Source organism: Rosa chinensis, chromosome 7 (assembly GCF_002994745.2).
Source record: "Rosa chinensis cultivar Old Blush chromosome 7, RchiOBHm-V2, whole genome shotgun sequence".
Lineage (NCBI taxonomy): Eukaryota > Viridiplantae > Streptophyta > Magnoliopsida > Rosales > Rosaceae > Rosa > Rosa chinensis.
In genome coordinates, this window is record NC_037094.1 from 4,377,434 (window position 1) to 4,398,838 (window position 21,405).

At 34.3% G+C, this 21,405-nt stretch overlaps 1 protein-coding gene across 1 annotated transcript; it reads left to right on the forward strand.

Moving 5' to 3' along the window:
* The first annotated feature begins 460 nt into the window (after positions 1-460).
* LOC112179360 (agamous-like MADS-box protein MADS2) lies at positions 461-7,148 on the forward strand. The gene is made up of 8 exons (XM_024317757.2): positions 461-951; positions 4,130-4,208; positions 4,364-4,425; positions 4,570-4,669; positions 4,929-4,970; positions 6,379-6,420; positions 6,531-6,688; positions 6,781-7,148. Exons 1-8 carry the CDS (start codon positions 767-769, stop codon positions 6,872-6,874), a joined length of 762 nt encoding a protein of 253 aa, XP_024173525.1. The 5' UTR covers positions 461-766; the 3' UTR covers positions 6,875-7,148.
* The last annotated feature ends 14,257 nt before the right edge of the window (positions 7,149-21,405 follow it).

Here is a 21,405-nt window from a genome sequence, read left to right on the forward strand (position 1 = left end):
TTATCAGGTCGTCAATTAGGTAGTTTGATAAATAAAGTGTCATCTACTGCATGCTCTTCAGGGTAATCTAGTTAGGTGTATGTATTTATTTTATTTTTCCGGATTGATAGCTTAGGCTAATTGTGACTAATCTATTTGAAAAAGGAAACCAGCGTATTTCTGAAGTCTGACATAAATTAATTGCTTAATAGCTAGGAGTCGACACGTATTTATCCAAAAGAAAGCACCTGCTAAGGTTGTTCTTCGACGTCCGCTAGGCATTACCAGGTAGCCTAGACATTTCATGGTACTGCAAATATTACTAAAAATAAATATAAAAAAGACTAGATGTAACTGTAAATGAATATATATAACAAGAAAAGCAAAATGAAAAAGAAGAAAACCAAAATTCTGACATATAAAATGGAAGATGCACCGGAAAAACTGGACCATAGAGAGTGAAACAGGGGAGAACCCTGAGAATGGAATCATACACTAAATTGTCTACAATATCATACATGTCTTATACAGTCCAGTACAGTACCTGAGGAGGAGGTAGGTTATAGAGCCAAACACAAATACACTCGCCCTTTTTTCAAGGGTTTCCCATTTACTTTCTCTCATATTGCACTTATCCTTTTACCCCTTTTGGTACCCTAAAACACAGAGCTTTTCTCTCAGAGAGTTTTGTCTACCTCTGATCAAACCAAGACTAGGGGAGATAGAAAGAAAGAAAGATAGATAGATCAGAAAAGGGTGGTGGGTAGTTGGGTTTTAATTTTTGGAAATGGGGAGAGGAAGAGTTGAGCTCAAGAGAATAGAGAATAAAATCAACAGGCAAGTCACTTTTGCCAAGAGAAGAAATGGCCTGCTCAAGAAAGCTTATGAGCTCTCAGTTCTCTGTGATGCTGAGGTTGCCCTCATTATTTTCTCTGGCCGTGGAAAGCTCTATGAGTTCTGCAGCAGCTTAAGGTATATATACATACATATATATATATATATATATCAAAGTTAATATGCATACTGATTATTCTTTTATATACGAAGTTTTCAATATTAGTGATTCGTACGAGTGCTTATGATTTAAGGGATGCAAAATCTGTGTGGTTTGTGTTAAAACCCTTGCAGTGTGCTTGTGGCTAACTTTTCAAAGCAAGATTCGAGTTCTGTTTTTTCTGTTCTTCACCCCTTTAATTAATTAATATGTCTTCTTCTTCTTCTTCTTCTTGAATCATTAATTTAGCTTTTTTGATCCGCTACGAGTGAGGAAAAAACAAAGGCTTTTCTGATTTGTTCTCTTAAATTGAAGATCTGGCATATTTCTTTTTCTTCTTCTTCTACTTCTAAATTTTATTAGTGGTAAATGTTTTCTTGTCTCTTTAGTTTATCTATTTTTGTAAAAGCTTTGATATAATTTCTGAAAAATTTTTGATTAAAATTACAGGGTATTTCAGTGATAAATCAATATTTTTCCTACTTAAATATTTCTATCATAATATATTGTAAACTTGATATTTGATTTCTATGCTTATTTAGTTAAATTAGTTGATGTTCAGAAAAAACATTAATTAGTTGTAAAGAGTAAAGACTAGATTGTTAATCCAAAAAAAAGAGTAAACATCGATTAGATTGTCTCATAAATAAAGACATGGGTTTTCTGAATTGGATTGTACTTTTTGGGTTGTTACCAGATACGTCAAGTAATTTCCTAATTCGTTTTCTAATTTACATGGAATTTACTTATTTTTGATTTCTATCTACTTATATATAGCATATGATTTATTTATTTTGAACAAAAATAGCATATGAAGTTCATATCTACATTTTGTACTAGGATCTTCTTTTAACCATTATTTTCTTTTCAATTAGTTTTCCATTTTTATTTCTTAGAAACTGAACAAGATCGTTGAAACTTTCGCTGGTAAATTGCCTGTGATTTGATCTGTTTAACTTGAAGTCTTGAACTTTAGTTATTCCAGTGAATTTGTCATTTCCTAGACTAAGGACAGACAAATAACCGGTTCACTGTTATGATTCGTTGCCAGTTGATTTGATATTTTGATTTGTAGTTTTTCTGCATGCTGTACTTGGTGTTGCAATTAAATTATTGATTTTTTCAGTAAGATCGAGAAATATAAAAGGCTGCCTCTTTATAATCATTACATCTAAAGTTGCATATCTTGAAATTTTTGAGCAACTCCAACAGCTTTCCTATAATTTCTGTATTATAGGGAAGCAGAAGTTAAAGTTTTAGCTTCTTTTTCTTTTCAAATTCCAACATATTCCCTATTTTACAACAATCTCTAAAATCTCTATATTCTTCCTAGGGATGGCAATGGTGAGGGTACGTAAGGTAAGGGGATTAAATTACCATTCTCATACCCGACTTCATTCTTCATCCCCATACTCTCCCCAATCCCCGTAATAAGATACTGAGGATTCCCCGTCCCCGTCCCCATTGGGGATTAGGTCCCCATACCCGCCCCAATCCCCATTAACAATATTACCAATTTATTATATAAAAATTTATACAAACAATTATGGATTGTAAAATATGAAGTTAAAATTGAACATCAAAATAAAATAAATTTCTTATTTCAATCAAGGAAAATTAACATGTTGATAAAGATCTTTTATTAAAGGAATCTTCCTTTTTTTGAACATATTTATTAACAGAATTTAAATATTGACAGAAAGATTAAGTTTACATAAATATTTATTTATAAATAATATCAAATATATATATATATATATATATAATATATATATATATATATATATATGTATTTCTTATAATTCTTATTGGGTGGGTATGGGGATGGGGATCAAAATACCATCCCCGCCCTGTACCCGATTTCAAAATTCGAATACTGGGGATCCCCATCCCCGTTACCCGAATTTCTCCCCATTAGGGTCGAATACCCTATGGGTACCCTACCCGATGAGGATTTTTGCCATCCCTAATTCTTCCTTAAAATTTTAGAATTTGCTGTAAATATAAGGAATTTGGTTTTCTCTTTCCTCACTTTCCCTAAATTAGGGATAATTATAGGGAATCTGTTGGAGCAAAAGAAGCTTATTTTTCCCTAAAATAGAGAAAAATCAAAATATGAGGAATCTGTTGGAGTTGCTCTTTAATATTACCTGAATACAGCTAAACTAATAATTATTCGATTACCAATAATTAAAACTTCATCCAAAGCGCATTACAACTTCCCCCTTGAAAATATGACCTTTTTTTTTTTTTTTATCATCGTAAATTTTTGAAGTTTTTGATCTGATTAGAAAGTAATTTACTTAGCTTAGCACAAAGCTGCTAAGAAGAAGCCTAGTGCAAGCTAGATGTCCAAGGCTATTCTAATTTTGGATACCATTTACGACATTTCAGGTGTAAGAGTGGTCCTTCTTACTTTAAACTCTCTGAGAAACCATATATAAAATTGAAGTTCTATAGTTTGAAAATTTCAGGATTTTTCATTTAATATTACAAATCCATCTTATCAGTTGGGGTAATTTGAGTTTGGTATTGTTATATTCAATTTAGCAGAGAATGCTCGGCTCCCTTCCTCTTAATGTCATTCCTTCATACAATTGAAGAGACCAAATCATACAATTTCTCCCTAATTATCTGTTGTAGAATGATTTTCTTCGTAAATGATTATGTGTTTTTCACCTCAGCTTGTAATGATGAATGACTCTTTGCCTTAAAGAGCCAAGCATTGCTCCTTATTGTTGTGGTAGTACTAGTACGTAGTACACTAATGTGCTTTATTGCGGCATTGAAGTATCGGTTAGCGAAGGTTGTTAAATTAAGTCTGACCTAATATTTTTGTCTTTTTCTGTTTCACAGTTGTACGTTTAATGAGCTTGACCTCAAAGTATATATAATGAAAGATCTTTCTAAATAAAATCATAGTATAGGTGGAATTGATCCTAACTTACCCTATTCAGGCAAACATAACAGTGTAATTAAAGTCCTGTGGTATATTACCTAACTCTTCTACTAATGAGGTTTCTGTGAAATAAGTGATCATATTTTGTTGTGATCCATTCTTTCATATACTGAAATCGCACAGATTATTTAGTAAGTTAATTGTGTAATAGTAATGATTATTGTGTTTGATCCATATGTTTTAAACTTGTATTTTAGCATGATGAAAACGCTGGAAAAGTACCATAGGTGCAATTATGGTGCCCTCGAAGCCAACCAACCTGTAAACGAGACTCAGGTACAAACATTTTACCGATGACCTCATATAATCTTGCATATATAACTAAGTTCGTTAATTCATTCTTTGGTGGTTTAAGCTAATGCATGCATATTATTTGATCGCTAATCTATTCAAGTAAATTAGTTATTACATTACCATTTTGTCCCAAGCAGAACAGTTATCAGGAATATTTGAAGCTTAAAGCAAGAGTGGAGGTCCTCCAACGATCTCAGAGGTGATACTAGCTAGCTATCTAGGGTTTGCACAGTTATTAGTAAAGCTGTAATTAATTTTACAAACGATCATTCAAGAAACATGGTAGAAAGTTGTATATATATATACTAATACTGATAGATATCCTGAATTTAAAATGGTGCAGAAACCTTCTTGGGGAAGATTTGGGCCCACTGAACACGAAGGAGCTTGAGCAGCTTGAGCATCAACTAGAGTCATCCCTGAAGCATATTAGGTCAACAAAGGTGATTGATTCTTGTCTAAATTAGTTTCATGTATTGATCGAAGCTTATACATCTAACCGTAGCCAATGCTCTCTGATAGGGACTATTTAGATTCTATGGATAGTATATAGATGAATTTTTACCCTAACCCTAATATTGATCCTTCTTTTTCACTCCAACATCTGCATATTTGATAGCTGATTGTGATGCATTCCTCAAAAGAGATTAATTAACTAGCTTGCTGGTGTTATTTTTCTCATGTTCTATACTCATTGATCAGACTCAGTTTATGCTGGATGAGCTTTCTGATCTCCAAAACAGGGTAAGCAAAAATTCGACATGCACTTGCTTGCTTCTAAATTTGAGGTGTAGCTAGCCTAGGATTTTTGGAAAATTGTTAATTAGTCTTAATTATCTTTAAACCTTAATAGAAAGAAATAAAATTGACCCTTCTCACTTTTTGGAAAAATGTTTAATTAGTCTTTGTTTTTAAAATTTAATAAAAATGTATCTTAATTAGTCTTAATTGTCCTTGAAACTACATATATCCAATTAATATAATTTTTTGGGGAAATATCACCAATGGTCACTGAGTTATGACTTATTCGACACTTAACTCACTCAGTTTTACATCCGTCTTTCACTTAACTCACTGCCGTTAATTCTACCGTTAAAATTGAGAGTATATTTGTCAAAACACTTAAAAAATCATTTTTAACTTAAAAAAAAACTAAATTTATTATACTTTTTTTCAATTTTTTTAAATTTCTGAAATTTCTAATAAAAAATGTTTTTTTTTAACTTACATATAATTTGGAAAAAAAAATTGTCTTTTTTTCTTAAAAAAAAAGAAGTTAGAAATGCATTTTTTTTAGTGTTTAGACAAATATACTCTCAATTTACATTTATTAGACTTTTTTAAATTTTTAAAATTTTTGAGATTTCTAATAAAAAATAATTTTTTTAACTTAAATATAATTTGAAAAAAAAATTGTCTTTTAAAAAAAAAAAAAAGTTAGAAATGCATTTTTTTAGTGTTTAGACAAATATACTCTCAATTTTAATAGCTTTTAACGGCAAAATTAACGACAGTGAGTTAAGTGAAAGACGGATGTAAAACTGAGTGAGTTAAGTGATATTGTTGAAAATACAGTGAGTTAAGTGTCGAATAAGTTATAACTCAGTGACCATTGGTGATGTTTTCCCTAATTTTTTTCAAAGTTTTCTTACCTTACTGATTGATATATGACCTTAATGGCATTATGCCATATGCGTATATTTACGATTATTTGTTAATGAAATAAAAGTTTACACTATTAATACACTTCATATATTATCTTTTCAAAATCTTCTTACCTTATTGATCGATATATGCCCTTAATGGCATTATGCCATATTACGATTCTATGTTAATATGCTAAATTGAAGTAACACATTTTTTTTTCTTCTACATTTATCGTTCATCTCAAATCCCAAAATTTAAGGATCTTTCAATTTTCGCATTAGTCCAATTAATACTACATTGAAAATTTTCTTATGCTGATATGTTTTGAAAGATGTGTTATTTTTTATTTTTGGCAAAGATTGTGTTATTCCTAGAGGATGACTAAAAATGAGTTTAATTTGTTAGTTAATAAATTTGACCCTTCTAAGTGAGATTTTTGGCTATGCTCATGGATGCATATGCTTTTGAACATCTATGTAATGACCGGTGTTTTACTGTTGAGCAGGAACAAATGCTTGTTGAAACTAATAAATCCTTAAGGAGGAAGGTAACATATAATTGATATGATATTTGTGTAAATCAAGCTTCTTTTTTTCGGTCACATATATAGTTAAATCTTTGGTTTTTTGATATATGTCTGATGAACTAATGCAACAGCTGGAAGAAACTAATCTGCAAGGTGCTCCACTTCGTCTGGCATGGGACGGTGGCTATGGCCAGAACAACATTCATCAGCACAACAACCGTCTTCCTCCCCAGTCGCAAGGTTTGTTTCAGCCACTGCAAGGAAACAACACCTCCGCTTTGCAAATCGGGTATGTATCTTTCGATTATTCGCAAATTGGCATACGTACATTGGCACTTTAATTATTCATAATAGAACTATTGGTTTCACTGGGTGGTACAGATACACTCCGCTGAGCTCAGATCATCATCACCAGATGAATGCAGGAAATCCAGGCCAAAATGTCAATGGATTCATTCCTGGGTGGATGCTTTGACAACTTTGGAAGTATGGATTGCCAATAAAGATGTGCATGGCGAATAAGATATGGAATGTGTTGCGTCATCTTCTTCAAGAAGCATTCCAAGTACTTGTGCTATGCAATTTAACTGTAATTATGCTTGAAACGATAAGTGCTTAGTAGTATTTATCTATATATATATGTATGTATTGATTTTGTATTGACATTGTTAAAGACCATTTTTATGGATTTCGTATTGTAAAAGCGGTAAAGGCAATGCTGTATTATAAAACTGGATCCAGCTTTTCCATTTGCTCGGGCTCTGTTGGTTTGTCTTTGTGGATTCATAAGAATGTAGTGGCCGGCCATTGGTAAGCCACAAAAATTGTGGGGATGTTGTTGTTCCCTAAACCTTGTTCAAGTAGGGATGGCATTAAAACCCACAGGTACGGGTACCCGCGGGTAATTTGTCCTTTTGGGTATCTTTTAACGGGTATGGGTATTAGTTTATGAGTATGGGTATGGGTAATTACAAAATACCCATATAAAATGAGTTGGGTATGGGTATACCCCTGGGCACCCAAATTTTACTCAAATGCCTATATAAAACTGTAAACCACACGCAAATACCCAAATCCAGTTCCACCTAGGAATGGGCAAACGGGGGAGAGGGCGGGGTGCCAGCGGGTTTTCCCTGCATTTCTCAAGCGGGGGCGGGGTGCCAGCGGGTTTTCCCTGCGTTTCTCAAGCGGGAGCGGGGTTTATGGACAAAGCTAAAAAAAATTTATGGAGTAGCTGATTCGGCTTAGTATAGGGTAGTGTTGCTAGGCGTAGTGAAGAAACGATTATGGGCCTCAAAAACAGGCCTTCATGAATGAGCTTCGCGTGTGTAGGAACACTAGAATTCCCCCCCATGTCTTATGCCAAGAAACCCTGTACGACTCCTCCGAGCCCCATGTCTTATGCGAAGAAACCGGTTAATCTCAAAAAATATCTCAGCCACAAATCAAGATATAGTAAGTTCTTCATACTTTTCGCTGGCTCATTTCGCTCGGAATTCACCTCTTGTCTGTACTCCATTTGCAGACTTCATGCAACTACTTTTTGTGGTGGATCTTTTGCGAAGCTTAGGAGGCGGATTTCACTGTTCTCCAAAATATTTCGCTCAACTATTTCTATGTCTCCTGTGGGCCTTTGCGATGCTTCGCGAACAAACAGGAGAGGCCTCCAAAATGATAGCTTCTCCAGAAATTCTTTGAGGAGAAATCTTCTCAAGATATATCAGAGTAAGGATAAATCTTCTCAAGGTAGATCCGAGTGAGGAGAAATCTTCTCAAGGTAGATCCAAGTGAGGAGAAATCTTCTCAAGGCAGATCCGAGTGAGAAGGAATCTCTTTGAGCTTGGTGAAAATATTCCTCGCGAAGACTTCGTTGGCTTTTTGGATCGACTCCTCCTCATTGTTTCGACTCCTTAGTAATTTTTAGATCGCACTAATGGAATCATGCTGGGTTTAAATGATGAATTGAATAAGTAGCTGAATTCAATAAGACATTTTGAATCAAGGTTTAGACATGCAGCCCAAGTATAGTCGACTAGACTCAAATTTTCTTTCAAATCCTTTGGATAACCTTACTGAAATGGCCAGGTGGGGGAGGGAGAACAAGAGAGGCAAGAGAGGCAAAATCCATTTTGGCATGAGCTACTCCCACATACTGGTTTAGGCCCATTTGCACTCACTTCTGGATTCAAGAACCTGTCATGAACGTTGTCCACTTTCTAGACACCATTTCACCTAGGCTATACTTACTAAGATGAGAAAGGTCATAAGTGTGGAGACAGTTCAACAAGTGTTAATAAAAGCCGTCCTTAACCTTAAGGGATCTGAACTAGGCTCCAATAAGGAGTTTAGGCCAATATTAACAAAAGAGACTTCACCTATTCTGTTATGATTTACAACCCCTTACCAACCTCAACTTCTTAATAGTGGTGTGATTTACATGGAGATTTTTCAATCCCCAGCAACGGCGCTAGAAATAAATAAGTGTTTCCACCATTCGCCGCCTCAGGAAAGAAAAGAACAAGGAGAAACAAAAATTAAGTGATGGGATCAATATGGGTTGTTGCAAGTGGGTGACTAATATGTAAACTTTACAAGGATACTAGACTCTACAAGATCACGGGGGAGGCCATCTATAATTCACTCCAAGCTCCGATGTATCAAAATTTGTAGGGTAAAAATCCCTCTTGTGACAGCTTGTAGGAAAAGAACAAAAATACTTCGCGTTGAAGAATTTGGAGGAATTTGGCTTGAGAGAGGGGTAATCTTGCCCCCCAAGTATCCTTGTTGGTTGGCGAAGCATGATCTTCAATTGCAATTTTGGAGATGATGGTGTACCAAGATCGGCTTTGTCGCCAACTACCATGTCATAGACCATGGTCTTTGTAGAGTTAGCCATAGATTGGCCATTATAAACGACCACTTGCTGGTCTAAATTCTCCATATCAAGAGCTTCAAAGGACTTGTACTCCTGCATATGATTTTTGGAACCAATAATCAAATTATAATTATCATCATACTCATCATATATTGGCTTCACATCGAGATCATATTCAGAGTCACCAAAGAGTGGTGAATCGATCTCTTCTTCAAAAATAGGCATATCACATATTTGTTTGCCTCTATTTTCCTTCCAGGCATCATATTGAGACGCCTCTATGGACTGTTTAGTATCATAAATAAATTTATTTTGCATGAAATTTAGAGTTGGATAATTGTATACAAGAATTAACTTGTATTGATGATACTCGAATTTACATTCGCAAAGGACAAATTGGCCACTAGAATAATTACTTTGGCCATTCTTGCAACGTGGGTTGCAGATGTGTCTCCCCCATATGTCAAAGCCACCGCTTGGCCTTGAAGAATATATGAAGAACTTCAAGTTGAATTGATTAATAAAGCCACAGATTGACTTCTGTAGACCACAACTTAATTGATAATTAAGTTAGTCATGGCTTAATTGATTAACTCCACCATGACGTCCAACATGACCAAAGCTAAATTGATGATAGTAAGGTGGGCCCTACCCTTGACCCTTTGCATGATCATGATGACGTCCAGCCACCATATTCCATCTTGATTGATAATTGAGTGGGTCAAACTGACCATGCTCTTGACCCTTTGCATGGTCATGATGACGTCCAGTCACTACAAAAAAGAATTCAATTAGCTTCACCAGTTAGCGTCGGCGTTAGAATGCCGTCGCCATTGATCAAAAATTTGTTACGGCAAATGCCGCGTCGCAAAGAGAAAAATTATTTTCCACGGCAAGGCGTCGCCGTCGCATAAATGTACCTTCAATTTCTACGGCATATTTTTTCCGTCGCTAAATTTCTCTACTTTTAACTACGGTAGAATGTGCCGTCGTGTATTTTCCTTTTATACATTTTTTTTTTGACTTTTGGGTGAATATAGGTGCCAAAATTAAACATGTCAGCAAAAACTTTGGGTTCATGAACATTGTTCTTGTTCCGCTCCCTCCATCTGCTATTTCCTGCTCCCTCCATCCAGTCCCGACAATGAAGTCAACCATAGCAATCTGCGAAGTCGACATCTGCTAGTTCAGCTCCACCTCCTTCCTATTTTTCTTCTTCCTCCCAAAACCCCAAACTTCACTCCCATTCGTTCATTCAACAACAACAACAACAAAACCCTTATTTATGTAAACCCTAAATCAAGCTTTCGAATTAGAGCTTCCGCCGCCAGCGATAATAGCCAACCGTCGTGGTGGGCGAACCTGTTGCCCACCCAAGCTTTGGGATCCAATAAAGTTCTCAGATTGATCTCCGGTGCCACCGCTAGCCCCATTGGCCAGTACGTGTCGGAACCAGTCACTTTTCTTCATTCTCTCGACCCCAGAGTCAAATTGGTATGCTCTATTTTGATGGGTAATGCTTGGTTTTTTATTCTATTTGGTGGGTTTGGTCTAATTTTGGTTTTGCAGGTTTTTGACTATTTAAGTTTTGGTGATAGAATTTGGTTTGTGGGTTTTGGGTATTGTCGGTTTGTTCTTCACGATAGAGTTTCACATTTTATGAGTTTGATCTGCTTATGATAAGAAAGTACTGTTCCTTTTGATTTTCTAAGAGTAGAAAGATATCAGAAATAGTAAGGTAACTCTTGTAATAGGGTACAACTTGGGTCTTCTGAACTTTACATGTTTTTAGAAAGAAATTAAATGAAAGAATGTATTCTTTTCATGTTCTGGTGAAGCAAATAGAGAGTTACTGAATATATAAAGGCTTCCTTAGTATCCTAGTTGTAGTTTAAGTGGTGAACTTGGAGAAGTTTAGTGACATCTTATTAGCATGTTGCAAGTGCCCCCTAAAATTTGAGATGATAGAGTGGAACCAGTTTCGTCTTATACACTTCAGATCACCAAAGATAAGTTATTTATTGAATTTGCTGACTCGCAGACCTTGTGGTCCTTCTCTGTTTAACTATAAAGTAACTTATTTCAAGGTAAAAACATCATTCTAAAGTAATTGTCAGTCGAGCAAAAAATAGTTATTGAAAATTGACTATCAATCTATTGATAATGATAAGGTTATGCATGCTGGAGAATTATCTGTTCTTAAATGCCTATTTGTTGTGACATCTCCCTTTTGGTAAACTTGCTTGACAAGCATTGTATTGAAACTATACACATCTTTACTTCCTGTATATTCTGCTCATGCAGGGTATCACTCTCTTTGCATCTGTTGCTGCCACTCTTGGACTAAAATATTGCTCGAGTCTGCTTGAGAACTGATCTCAAAGGTAAGCGATCCATATTGGTTAAGTTTGAAAATTTTACTTTTTTTGGTTGTTGTGAAATTATTTAATTTGCTGGCATTTTGTTTTGGTTTTGAATAAGGAGTAGTGATAGGAGCATTTTAATGCGACGTTTTAACTGCATTTCCCTACATTTCTTACGTTATTTCCTTATTAAAATCCTGTTTAGGAAAGTTTCCATTCTTTGATTGGGAAAGTTCCTATTTGTAGAAAGTTTATATTTTTGTAGTTTCTATTTATCATTTTTAGTAAGTTGCCATTTTTCATTTTAGTAAAGTTTCTATTTTTCTTATTAGTTTCTATTTTTAGGACCTCCAAGCAAGTGGAAAATCTTGAGGAGGAAAATCAAAGTTGCAACCAAGTGGAAAATCTTGAGGAGGAAAATCAAAGTTGCAACTAAGTGGAAAATCTTGAGGAGGAAAATCAAAGTTGCAACTAAGTGGAAAATCTTGAGGAGGAAAATCAAAGTTGCAACCAAGTGGAAAATCTTGAGGAGGAAAATCAAAGTTGCAAGCAAGTGGAAAATCTTGAGGAGGAAAATCAAAGTTGCAACCAAGTGGAAAATCTTGAGGAGGAAAATCAATTCAAGTTGAACAAGTGATAAACAAGTGGGAAGATATTTTTTACAAATTTGTCTAACATATCTAGCCCTTCATTTATGTTCATCTCCACCCTCCATTCATCATTTTTTGGGCTATAAATACACTTCTCCTCTCACTCTCATAACACCAATTCCTTCATCCATCTCATCTTCTTTGTCTCTCCATTTCCTCTCCATATTTCTTTTCCATTCTCTAGTTTTCTTGTTCTTCATTTTCAAGCCAAGAGAAAGAGAAGCCATGCAATACATCAATTTCCCAACCGCCATCCACCCTTGTGTCGTCCCTAGAAGATTGCTTGCTTTCAAGGATCTTCAAGTTCTTCGTCTCAAGGCTTTATCATTCATCTTTCAAGGTGTATTATATCCTTTCTCTTGTTTTCTTTGTTTGATTTTGTAAAACTATGAATTCTAGTTAACAATAATGTTTAGGGCAAAGTTTAAGCCCAATTTCTATGTTTAAATAAAGTTTTCGAATTCTATAATTGTGATTCTAAGTCGCTTATGTGAGTTTGTTCGATTAAATTTGCTTTACAGAAAACTTTTATATGTTTATCTTATTTGGGTCGACACTTATAGGATTTGCATGTAATTGGTGCTAGGTTTAAGAACATGAAATCGACTTTTCGTTTTGTGTAACTTGAATCAAAAGTAGTAAAGGTTCTGGACAAGAATCGAATTTAATTGAAGAGGATTGCAATTAGGTGGACTTTTCCATAACTAAGTTGTACACTTGAGTTGATAGCCTTTCTCTATGTCTAATGCGTTGAACATGTCATGATTGACTAGCTTTCTAGGGCTTGATTGCATGTTTGATAGGATTAATCTAGGTGCTTTCGCTTAGGTTAATTAGCATTGAAAAGTAAAATATGGGAAATCATTTGCTTTCGAATGTTTCACATGATCAACTCTTCTCTCATGACTTGGAAGAACAATTATAGGGTTTGAATCGAATTTGATTACATGGAATTGATTTTGATCTTTGTTCCTTGCGTTCCACCCTTGTATATATGTTTTTACATTTTCTTTATTTTATTTATTTTAATTTTAATTTTAAGAATCCTAATCCCCCCCTTATTTGTGTTTACTTGTATATATTTATTCTTTATTTTATTTTTGTAAATAATACTTTATTATTTTAATTCTTTATTTGTTTATACAATTGTATATATTTATATTCTTTATTTTATTTTTGTAAATAATACTTTTCTTTATTTGTTTCACAATTACAAGTGTACCCTCAATCCCCGGAATAGAACGATCCCTATTTGCTTATACTACTAACGATATTTCAGGGTTAAATTATGCGCTTGCTTTGAGCGACATCAATTTTTGGCGCCGTTGCCGGGGATTGAAAAATCACTTGCTAAATTGTGTCATTTATTGTATATATTTGTTGTTTAAAAATTGTTTGAAACTTAGTTTAAATTAACTAGGATATTATTTATATTATTGAACACGAATTTTAATTGTAGGTTGTAAATTGAGAGGAATAGGTGAAGTCTCTTTTGTTAATATTGGCCTAAACCCCTTATTGGTACCTAGCTCAGGTCCCTTAAGGTTGAGGGCGGCCTTTATTAACACTTGTTGAACTGTCTTCACACTTATGAACTTTTTCATCTTAGTAAGTATAGCCTATGTGGAATGGTGTCTAGGAAGGGGACAACGTTCATGACGGGTTTTTGAATCCAGAAGTGCTTGCAAATGGGCCTAAACCACTATGTGGGAGTAGCTCATGCCAAAATGGATTTTTCCTCTCGTGTTCGTCCTCCCCCACCTGGCCATTTCAGTAAGGTTGCCCAAACGATTTGAAAGGGAGTTTGTGTCTAGGCGACTATACTTGGGCCGCACGTCCACTTGATTTACCGCTTGGAATTTGATTCGATATCAATAATGTTTATAATAAAAGAAATACTTGTGAATACTCTATACGTGTAAATTATTTTGTTGTTTCACACTTTAAACTTGTAAAAATACTTTTCACGTTTTATACTCACTTGAGTACTTAACTTGTGTCTTATGTACAATATACTTGTTAATAATACTTGTAGTTTGTAATTAATAGTTATACTTGTTTTTATTTTGTATTTCTTTGTTAATTATAGTTACTAACTTTATTTAATGTAGGTACCGTCTAGCTGCAAGACGTAAAATACAAGCGCTGCCTGGGAGGCAACCCAATTCCGAAGTAGCTGTGGAGGAGACATCAACGCAGATTTGCTTTCTCTTTCCCTTTTACTTCTTCAATTTTCCTTTGTTTTAGTAGTTATTTTCGTAAATTCCATCCCTATATGCTTACTTGTTTCATTGCATGCTTATGCTTGATTACATTGCGGACAATGCAATATTTAAGTGTGGGGGAAGGGATTTATATTTGAGTTTTTTATTTTGAGTCATATATATTGAAAAATACAAAAAAAAAAAATTTGAAAAATGTCAAAAATTTTAAAAAAAAATTTCGTTACTTTTGTTTTTGTTTTTGAGTCTTAGGATGCCCTTTCAACTGTCTAGAATGATTCTATATCTCTAAAATCATGATTAAAAGAGGATCACAAAACTGAGATGGTTTTTAAAATGGTATTCTTTGGTTAATTGAGATATATGAAAAATGCATGCATGTGTAGTGGATATGGATTTCGTAACCTTGGTACAGAATATGAGCATGTTAGGATGAGTTTTGATTCATAAAAGCCCATGTGAGATATTTGAGCCATGTCCCTTTTTCTTGGAGTGATAAATGAAAAACATATTCTTAATTTCTTGGCGATGTTTTGATGATCTCATTATTCTTTCATCTTGATTGACTACTTGCCATAGATTAAGTTTGATGGACTAGAGAATGCTAGAATTCACTCTTGTGCTTGTTGAAACGTTATATCAATACATGGCCCTGATTCTGGAAAGGATAGAGGCAACCTAGGAATTACCACCATTGCTAAATAAGCATGTGTCCCTATTTGTGCCCGTCGTGGGACTCCCTTACATAAACCCCTTTGAGCTTACATTAAGCCTTTTCTTTCATCACCTTTAAATCCTTAACCATGAACCTTAGTATAGCTACACTCCTACCCTTTGTTCTAAAAACTTAGTGGAGCTATATTTTGGGACTTTACTTGAGGATTTGGCATTGAGAAAGAAGATTGAGAAGAGGTGAAAGTTCAAGTGTGGGGGTAGACTTGTCCATGAAAAAAAAAATTGTGAAAGCCGTGAAAAATGAAAAGAAAAGAAAAAAATTGTGTACGGCTAGAAAAGAAAAGAAAGAAAAATGTTTATGGATTTTAGTCCCCCATACTTAGTGATTTTGGAGTTTACTTTGAACTGAAGGCCCACTACAGAAAAATTTGGCCTTTGTCCATTCCACTATAGTTCTAGGGAAGTTTACAATGAAGATTTGGCCCAACATGAAGACATTAGGCCCTTTTATGTTACCTCTAGGGAAAGTGACGTTTTTGCAATGGCTTGGTGGATTTCTTGAGGTCTCTACATCAACATGTGCTCTGCTAGGTTTTTAGGACACTTTGTGAAATTCCTTACCTTTCGTTTCTTAAAACCTTGAGCCTTGGACCCATTACAACCCTAAATAAGACCTTCTTGATCCTTAAGATGGGACATCCTTTGATTTGTGGAGATGAGTTACAAGAGTTGAACCTATGGCTTGGGTCCATCCGTGCAAGTAGTTGATATCCTTCATGAGATCTTTTCAAAAAAATTATATTCACAAAGTGCTTTTCGTTTCTTATATATGTGAGCTATTTGATTGCCTCAAAATATTTTCTCTCACATATAATTGAGTGATTATAAGCTTTTAAGCATGGTCTTGAATTCTGAGAGAAGAAAGAGTGGATATACCTTGTGAGGATATGAATCATAACTTGTTCGAAGCATGCTTAACAGAAACCATCACCATTATTACAACCAAGTCCTACTTGTGTATGTGTGGATTATATGTTTTAATTAACTCTTGAATATCTACATATTGATTCTTGGGTGAGTGCTAATCTTGATGTTGTGAAAGTAGGAGATTTCTGAGAAAAAAAAGTTGAAGGGCAATAGAGTCATTGTTTTTGTAGAGTCTTTAATTTTCGTTGAGTCTTAGTGTGTGTCTTAGTGTGATTTTGCTAAGGGACTAGCAAAAGCTAAGTGTGGGGGAATTTGATAGGAGCATTTTAATGCGACGTTTTAACTGCATTTCCCTACATTTCTTACGTTATTTCCTTATTAAAATCCTGTTTAGGAAAGTTTCCATTCTTTGATTGGGAAAGTTCCTATTTGTAGAAAGTTTATATTTTTGTAGTTTCTATTTATCATTTTTAGTAAGTTGCCATTTTTCATTTTAGTAAAGTTTCTATTTTTCTTATTAGTTTCTATTTTTAGGACCTCCAAGCAAGTGGAAAATCTTGAGGAGGAAAATCAAAGTTGCAACCAAGTGGAAAATCTTGAGGAGGAAAATCAAAGTTGCAACTAAGTGGAAAATCTTGAGGAGGAAAATCAAAGTTGCAACTAAGTGGAAAATCTTGAGGAGGAAAATCAAAGTTGCAACCAAGTGGAAAATCTTGAGGAGGAAAATCAAAGTTGCAAGCAAGTGGAAAATCTTGAGGAGGAAAATCAAAGTTGCAACCAAGTGGAAAATCTTGAGGAGGAAAATCAATTCAAGTTGAACAAGTGATAAACAAGTGGGAAGATATTTTTTACAAATTTGTCTAACATATCTAGCCCTTCATTTATGTTCATCTCCACCCTCCATTCATCATTTTTTGGGCTATAAATACACTTCTCCTCTCACTCTCATAACACCAATTCCTTCATCCATCTCATCTTCTTTGTCTCTCCATTTCCTCTCCATATTTCTTTTCCATTCTCTAGTTTTCTTGTTCTTCATTTTCAAGCCAAGAGAAAGAGAAGCCATGCAATACATCAATTTCCCAACCGCCATCCACCCTTGTGTCGTCCCTAGAAGATTGCTTGCTTTCAAGGATCTTCAAGTTCTTCGTCTCAAGGCTTTATCATTCATCTTTCAAGGTGTATTATATCCTTTCTCTTGTTTTCTTTGTTTGATTTTGTAAAACTATGAATTCTAGTTAACAATAATGTTTAGGGCAAAGTTTAAGCCCAATTTCTATGTTTAAATAAAGTTTTCGAATTCTATAATTGTGATTCTAAGTCGCTTATGTGAGTTTGTTCGATTAAATTTGCTTTACAGAAAACTTTTATATGTTTATCTTATTTGGGTCGACACTTATAGGATTTGCATGTAATTGGTGCTAGGTTTAAGAACATGAAATCGACTTTTCGTTTTGTGTAACTTGAATCAAAAGTAGTAAAGGTTCTGGACAAGAATCGAATTTAATTGAAGAGGATTGCAATTAGGTGGACTTTTCCATAACTAAGTTGTACACTTGAGTTGATAGCCTTTCTCTATGTCTAATGCGTTGAACATGTCATGATTGACTAGCTTTCTAGGGCTTGATTGCATGTTTGATAGGATTAATCTAGGTGCTTTCGCTTAGGTTAATTAGCATTGAAAAGTAAAATATGGGAAATCATTTGCTTTCGAATGTTTCACATGATCAACTCTTCTCTCATGACTTGGAAGAACAATTATAGGGTTTGAATCGAATTTGATTACATGGAATTGATTTTGATCTTTGTTCCTTGCGTTCCACCCTTGTATATATGTTTTTACATTTTCTTTATTTTATTTATTTTAATTTTAATTTTAAGAATCCTAATCCCCCCCCTTATTTGTGTTTACTTGTATATATTTATTCTTTATTTTATTTTTGTAAATAATACTTTATTATTTTAATTCTTTATTTGTTTATACAATTGTATATATTTATATTCTTTATTTTATTTTTGTAAATAATACTTTTCTTTATTTGTTTCACAATTACAAGTGTACCCTCAATCCCCGGAATAGAACGATCCCTATTTGCTTATACTACTAACGATATTTCAGGGTTAAATTATGCGCTTGCTTTGAGCGACATCAATTTTTGGCGCCGTTGCCGGGGATTGAAAAATCACTTGCTAAATTGTGTCATTTATTGTATATATTTGTTGTTTAAAAATTGTTTGAAACTTAGTTTAAATTAACTAGGATATTATTTATATTATTGAACACGAATTTTAATTGTAGGTTGTAAATTGAGAGGAATAGGTGAAGTCTCTTTTGTTAATATTGGCCTAAACCCCTTATTGGTACCTAGCTCAGGTCCCTTAAGGTTGAGGGCGGCCTTTATTAACACTTGTTGAACTGTCTTCACACTTATGAACTTTTTCATCTTAGTAAGTATAGCCTATGTGGAATGGTGTCTAGGAAGGGGACAACGTTCATGACGGGTTTTTGAATCCAGAAGTGCTTGCAAATGGGCCTAAACCACTATGTGGGAGTAGCTCATGCCAAAATGGATTTTTCCTCTCGTGTTCGTCCTCCCCCACCTGGCCATTTCAGTAAGGTTGCCCAAACGATTTGAAAGGGAGTTTGTGTCTAGGCGACTATACTTGGGCCGCACGTCCACTTGATTTACCGCTTGGAATTTGATTCGATATCAATAATGTTTATAATAAAAGAAATACTTGTGAATACTCTATACGTGTAAATTATTTTGTTGTTTCACACTTTAAACTTGTAAAAATACTTTTCACGTTTTATACTCACTTGAGTACTTAACTTGTGTCTTATGTACAATATACTTGTTAATAATACTTGTAGTTTGTAATTAATAGTTATACTTGTTTTTATTTTGTATTTCTTTGTTAATTATAGTTACTAACTTTATTTAATGTAGGTACCGTCTAGCTGCAAGACGTAAAATACAAGCGCTGCCTGGGAGGCAACCCAATTCCGAAGTAGCTGTGGAGGAGACATCAACGCAGATTTGCTTTCTCTTTCCCTTTTACTTCTTCAATTTTCCTTTGTTTTAGTAGTTATTTTCGTAAATTCCATCCCTATATGCTTACTTGTTTCATTGCATGCTTATGCTTGATTACATTGCGGACAATGCAATATTTAAGTGTGGGGGAAGGGATTTATATTTGAGTTTTTTATTTTGAGTCATATATATTGAAAAATACAAAAAAAAAAAAATTTGAAAAATGTCAAAAATTTTAAAAAAAATTTCGTTACTTTTGTTTTTGTTTTTGAGTCTTAGGATGCCCTTTCAACTGTCTAGAATGATTCTATATCTCTAAAATCATGATTAAAAGAGGATCACAAAACTGAGATGGTTTTTAAAATGGTATTCTTTGGTTAATTGAGATATATGAAAAATGCATGCATGTGTAGTGGATATGGATTTCGTAACCTTGGTACAGAATATGAGCATGTTAGGATGAGTTTTGATTCATAAAAGCCCATGTGAGATATTTGAGCCATGTCCCTTTTTCTTGGAGTGATAAATGAAAAACATATTCTTAATTTCTTGGCGATGTTTTGATGATCTCATTATTCTTTCATCTTGATTGACTACTTGCCATAGATTAAGTTTGATGGACTAGAGAATGCTAGAATTCACTCTTGTGCTTGTTGAAACGTTATATCAATACATGGCCCTGATTCTGGAAAGGATAGAGGCAACCTAGGAATTACCACCATTGCTAAATAAGCATGTGTCCCTATTTGTGCCCGTCGTGGGACTCCCTTACATAAACCCCTTTGAGCTTACATTAAGCCTTTTCTTTCATCACCTTTAAATCCTTAACCATGAACCTTAGTATAGCTACACTCCTACCCTTTGTTCTAAAAACTTAGTGGAGCTATATTTTGGGACTTTACTTGAGGATTTGGCATTGAGAAAGAAGATTGAGAAGAGGTGAAAGTTCAAGTGTGGGGGTAGACTTGTCCATGAAAAAAAAATTGTGAAAGCCGTGAAAAATGAAAAGAAAAGAAAAAAATTGTGTACGGCTAGAAAAGAAAAGAAAGAAAAATGTTTATGGATTTTAGTCCCCCATACTTAGTGATTTTGGAGTTTACTTTGAACTGAAGGCCCACTACAGAAAAATTTGGCCTTTGTCCATTCCACTATAGTTCTAGGGAAGTTTACAATGAAGATTTGGCCCAACATGAAGACATTAGGCCCTTTTATGTTACCTCTAGGGAAAGTGACGTTTTTGCAATGGCTTGGTGGATTTCTTGAGGTCTCTACATCAACATGTGCTCTGCTAGGTTTTTAGGACACTTTGTGAAATTCCTTACCTTTCGTTTCTTAAAACCTTGAGCCTTGGACCCATTACAACCCTAAATAAGACCTTCTTGATCCTTAAGATGGGACATCCTTTGATTTGTGGAGATGAGTTACAAGAGTTGAACCTATGGCTTGGGTCCATCCGTGCAAGTAGTTGATATCCTTCATGAGATCTTTTCAAAAAAATTATATTCACAAAGTGCTTTTCGTTTCTTATATATGTGAGCTATTTGATTGCCTCAAAATATTTTCTCTCACATATAATTGAGTGATTATAAGCTTTTAAGCATGGTCTTGAATTCTGAGAGAAGAAAGAGTGGATATACCTTGTGAGGATATGAATCATAACTTGTTCGAAGCATGCTTAACAGAAACCATCACCATTATTACAACCAAGTCCTACTTGTGTATGTGTGGATTATATGTTTTAATTAACTCTTGAATATCTACATATTGATTCTTGGGTGAGTGCTAATCTTGATGTTGTGAAAGTAGGAGATTTCTGAGAAAAAAAAGTTGAAGGGCAATAGAGTCATTGTTTTTGTAGAGTCTTTAATTTTCGTTGAGTCTTAGTGTGTGTCTTAGTGTGATTTTGCTAAGGGACTAGCAAAAGCTAAGTGTGGGGGAATTTGATAGGAGCATTTTAATGCGACGTTTTAACTGCATTTCCCTACATTTCTTACGTTATTTCCTTATTAAAATCCTGTTTAGGAAAGTTTCCATTCTTTGATTGGGAAAGTTCCTATTTGTAGAAAGTTTATATTTTTGTAGTTTCTATTTATCATTTTTAGTAAGTTGCCATTTTTCATTTTAGTAAAGTTTCTATTTTCTTATTAGTTTCTATTTTTAGGACCTCCAAGCAAGTGGAAAATCTTGAGGAGGAAAATCAAAGTTGCAACCAAGTGGAAAATCTTGAGGAGGAAAATCAAAGTTGCAACTAAGTGGAAA

What these genes read in the sequence shown, in the direction of transcription:
- LOC112179360 (XM_024317757.2), top strand. Translation starts at nt 767, where the DNA reads ATGGGGAGAGGAAGAGTTGAGCTCAAGAGAATAGAGAATAAAATCAAC. An exon ending in GTCCTCCAACGATCTCAGAG is followed by an intron (nt 4,426 to 4,569) that starts GTGATACTAGCT and finishes AAAATGGTGCAG; the next exon opens with AAACCTTCTTGGGGAAGATT. An exon ending in TTTCTGATCTCCAAAACAGG is followed by an intron (nt 4,971 to 6,378) that starts GTAAGCAAAAAT and finishes ACTGTTGAGCAG; the next exon opens with GAACAAATGCTTGTTGAAAC.